This window comes from Microtus ochrogaster, linkage group LG4 (genome assembly GCF_000317375.1).
Source record: "Microtus ochrogaster isolate Prairie Vole_2 linkage group LG4, MicOch1.0, whole genome shotgun sequence".
In the NCBI taxonomy this organism is placed as follows: Eukaryota; Metazoa; Chordata; class Mammalia; order Rodentia; family Cricetidae; genus Microtus; species Microtus ochrogaster.
Genome location: NC_022030.1, coordinates 22,509,368 through 22,513,923, shown reverse-complemented (window position 1 = coordinate 22,513,923; position 4,556 = coordinate 22,509,368). Strand labels below are relative to the sequence as shown.

Here is a 4,556-nt window from a genome sequence, read left to right as displayed (position 1 = left end):
CAACACCTGAAGATTCTAGAATTTCTTTCCTACTCAAGTATCAGAAACCATCCACTTAGGAAGTTCTTAAACAAGGCCTTCCTTTCTGCAAAGACACTGGATCCTATGAAATACTTTAATAAATGAAGACTTCAGAGATCTATTATTTTCCCACACAAAAGCTGATTATCCTGAGATTATTTTTTAAGTCATCCATGATTTTTGTACCGATCTGGGATACTGCCAGAATCAAATACCAATCCTCCATGAATTCATTCATATTTCTAGATTCAATATTCTGTCATGGCCTCAACTTTATACACTTCTATCAACAAAGACTTGTGAGTTGGCATGGTGAGGGATATCTGTAATTGCAGCACTGGGAGGCTGAGTAACCAAATCACCAGAAACTTGAGGCCAACTTGGGCTATGTAGTGAGTTTAAGGTCACCCTGGGCTATCTACACAGGGAGACCCTGTCCCAAAATGTCTTCTTTGAAAAGTGGTTTTTACAAATGACCCATATAGAAAAGCATATGTCAAAAGTATTTTTACCTCTTAATTTTAAAACTTGTATTGCTCATATTATCTTAATACATTTGATAAACTTTCTGTGACCGTAGTACATGGAGTCACTGGACTCTAAGTTCAATGAGAAGGGGGTATATTATAGCACTGAGCTGGGTGGTGGTGGTGCACAACTTGAATCCCAGCACTTGGGAAGCAGAGATAGATGGATCTCTGTGAATTCGAGGCCAGCCTGGTCTACAAAGTGAGTTCCAGGACAGGCTCCAAAGCTACAGAGAAAAAAAAAAAAACAAAACAAAAAATATTATACTAATAACTTTTATTGTGAGAGCCTGTAAAGTATATAAAACTGTGATACATCTTATTAAATATCTTTACATTTAAGTTTTGAGTCACTATAGAAGGATTGCCTATATTTGTGTAACTTTAATGTAAGATAAATCTTTTGATATATTACGAACCATACATTCTGCTCAAGTGTTCCTAAATCTAAGGCATTTATAGAGCTTTAATGAATATGAATTCTCTGGTGTCTGATGTGGTGTGACTTCTGGCTGAAAGCCTTCCCACACTCACTACACTGGTACGGCTTTTCACCAGTGTGGATTCTCATGTGTAAAGCAAGGGTTGAGAACTGAGAAAAGGCCTTCCCACACTCGTTACAGCCGTAGGGCTTCTCGCCCGTATGGCTCCTCATATGCACTGTGAGAGAGGAGCTCTGACAGAAGGCCTTCCCACAGATTTTACATTCATAGGGTTTATCACCTGTATGAATTCTCACGTGCACTATGAGTGACGTAATCCGAGAAAAGGCTTTTCCGCACTTATTACATTCGTAGGGTTTCTCGCCGGTATGGATGTTGTGATGTTTGATGAGATACTGCTTCTGCCGGAAAATTGTCCCGCATTCGTTGCATTTGTAGGGCTTCTCTCCGATATGGATTTTCTCATGCTCGGTGAGGTTGGATTTGCCACTGAAGGCTTTCCCACACTCCTTACATGTGTACGGTTTCTCTCCAGTGTGACTTCTCTGGTGTCTGATGAGGCTTGACTTCTGAATGAAGGCCTTCCCACACCCTTTGCATTCGTAGGGTTTCTCTCCGGTGTGGATTCTCTGGTGGATAATGAGGTTCTCTTTCTGGCTAAAAGCCTTACCGCACTCGTTACATTTAAAAGGTTTCTTTCCGCTGTGGACGTTCTGATGTTTCAGGAGGTACTGCTTCTGGCTGAAGGCTCTTCCACACTGACTGCATTCAAATGGCTTCTCTCCTGTATGAATTTTCTCATGCTCTTTGAGATATGCTTTGCCATTAAAAGCTTTCCCACATTCCTTACACGCAAATGGTTTGTTCCCCGTGCTTCTCTGATTTCTGACAGGGGCTGTCATTTGAATGGAGGTATTCTCTTCAGCATGTTGCTTCTGAGGAGAAAGGAGGTTTCCTCTCTGGCTGAAGGCTTTTCCACGTTTATGTGATTTCCTCCGTGCGTGACTTCTCATATGTAGAGTAAGTGATGAGACTCGAGAAAACGCTTTGCCACATTCTGTACATTCATGTGAGTTCTCTCCACTGTGCATTTTCTTATGCTCTACAAAGCTTTCTTTCAGGCTAAAGGTTTTTCTACATTCGTTACATTCATAAAGTTTCTCTCCAGGATCGAGTCCATCACACAGAAGCTCTGACTCTGGATGAAGACTTTCCAACATTCTGTCACGCACAAGGGTTTTCTCCTAGCGTCTACTGAGATAGGATGGAAGCTGGATATATAACGAGAGACTGTTTACGCGAGTGGCCTGAGATGGGGTGACAAGGGACAGAAGTACAGCACCGCCTTTATGTTAATGGTTCTTTCTTACAGTTGCTCTTACTGGCACAAGTAAATGATGAATGTGGAGAAATTACAGTTCACCTTTTCTTCAGCTGAGCCCCACATGCAATGTCTGTGCCCAGAGGAAAATACTCTGTATCCTAGGTCTTCCAAAAAAAATTTTAGTCTATTTCTATAGAAAAAGATGGGACTTAACTTGCAAGTCTTTCATCCTGTGTCCTTGTCTGTGCAGAAACACCAGAGGCTGCTTCTAAAAGACAACAACAAAAAGTTACTAAAAGAATTAACAAGAGTAAAACCGCTGGTGTCTAGAATGTAGTAAGTACCCAATAATTTACCTTATCATTAACGTCCTTAACAAACTGTGAATTCTCCCATGTTTACTAACAAAACTGCAGAAAAGTGCTATTACAAAAAAACCTATTTAAGTCACACCTGGTAGGTCACATGACCCAGAGCTTGGGACACTGACGGTTAGGACCAACATGGGTTAGATAGTGAATTCCAGGCCAACCTGGCTACAGAACAGATGAGACTCTTCCTTAAACACAAAGCTAACATTCAGAAGGTGGTGGCACATGCCATTAATCCCAGCACTTGGGAGGCAGGGGCAGGCAGATCTCTGAATCTGTGGCCAGCCTGGGCTACAGAGAAAGTTCTAGGATGAGCCAGGGCTGTCTTGGGAAAAAAAAGAAAGGAAGGAAGAAAAAAAAAGGAGAGAGAGAAAAAGAAGGAAAGAAGAGGAAAGAAGAAAGGGGGAGAGAGAAAGGGAGAAACGGAAGAAGAAAGGTAAAAAACTAACTCAAAGACAAAAAACCTAAACTCTTGAAGTCTAGTCTTTTCATACGAACGCAGAAACACAGTAACGTTTCCAGATATGCACAGTTTTAACTGTTTTCAATGTACCTTGCACACATCGTCAGTAAGTAAAATAAGAGAAAACATTAAAAGCCTAGACAACCACCAGGACAAACACCTAAGACTGATAGTGCATACGATGACAGGGTGAAAAATAAACAATAGATATAATAAATATATATAATGTGTAATAAATAAATAAATATATTGTTTTGCTTTGTTTTTCGAGTTAGGGTTTCTCTGTATAACAATCCTGGCCATCCTGGAACTCGGTTTGTAGACCAGGCTGGCCTCTAAATGCACAGAGATCCGCCTGCCTCTGCCTCCAGAGTGCTGGATTAAAGGCGTGCACCACCATTCCTGGCTAACAATATTTTTTAAATGCATTTTTCTCTATGTTTTCTTGAAATCCCACTAAAATGGTAATAAAAAGGACTAAGGGCATGGAGGGATGAACACTAAACCCCAGTGGGCAACTGAAGGCTCAGAGAGCGCTGAACTAGCCTGACCAGAAAGACTGCAAATAAGGTGTCAGGCAGAGACAAAATTAACCTGAGACAGATCTCAACCAAAGATTATACAGTCACATATGCAGCCTCAGCAACGGGGGACAAGGGCAGAAGGAGCGCCACATGTTTAAAAGCCAGCCATGTCCAAAGTTAGCTTGAGCTAACTCCAGGGAGCCTGGACTACAGACAGAGACCTCCTGCCAAAAATTATAACCAAAGCCAGGTGGGGGTGGAGCACACCTTTAATCCCAGGACTCAGAAGGCAGAGGCAGGCAGATCTCTGTGAGTTCAAGGCCAGCCTGGTGTACAAGAGCTAGTTTCAGGACAGGCTCCAAAGCTACAGAGAAACCCTGTCTCAAAAAACCCAAAAATAATAAATAAATAAAGTTATTAAAAAAGAAAAAATTATAACTAGATAACTATAAACTATAATTTGGGAAGAGTAGATATTTATGAATATAGATGAATAGCTAATACCCTCAACTCTTGCTCTCATCTATTCAGCTTTTTAAAGACTTAACTTGTATCTATGTGTCTGTGTATGTGGGGTACATATGAGCACATGAGTGCTGGTTCCTGCGGAGGTCAAAAGCATCAAATCCTGGAAGGTAGTTATAGGCTTTGTGAGCCACCCAGTGAGGGTTCTAAGAAGGAGCAACACCTGCTCTTAACAGCTGACACGATTCTTTTTGAGGGTCTCATGTAAACTAGGATGCCCCAAAATCACCATGTAGCTGAGGATGACTGATAGCTTCCACTCCTCCTGCCTGTGCCAGGCATGTGCCAATCTGCAGGATTTACAGGGTGCCGGGATCAAAGGCAGGCATGTGCCAATCTGCAGGATTTACAGGGTGCC

The 4,556-nt window shown here is 41.7% G+C and overlaps 1 protein-coding gene across 1 annotated transcript in view; it reads right to left on the bottom strand.

Moving 5' to 3' along the window:
- Positions 1-4,556, bottom strand: part of LOC101987348 (zinc finger protein 14) — a 105,524-nt gene that overhangs the window by 71,592 nt on the left and 29,376 nt on the right. The window contains exon 2 of the mRNA XM_026786285.1: positions 7-2,583. Coding sequence (XP_026642086.1) covers positions 1,015-2,211 — 1,197 coding nt within the window. The 5' untranslated portion in view covers positions 2,212-2,583 and the 3' untranslated portion in view covers positions 7-1,014. Of the gene's footprint in view, positions 2,584-4,556 lie in introns of the transcript that reaches the window.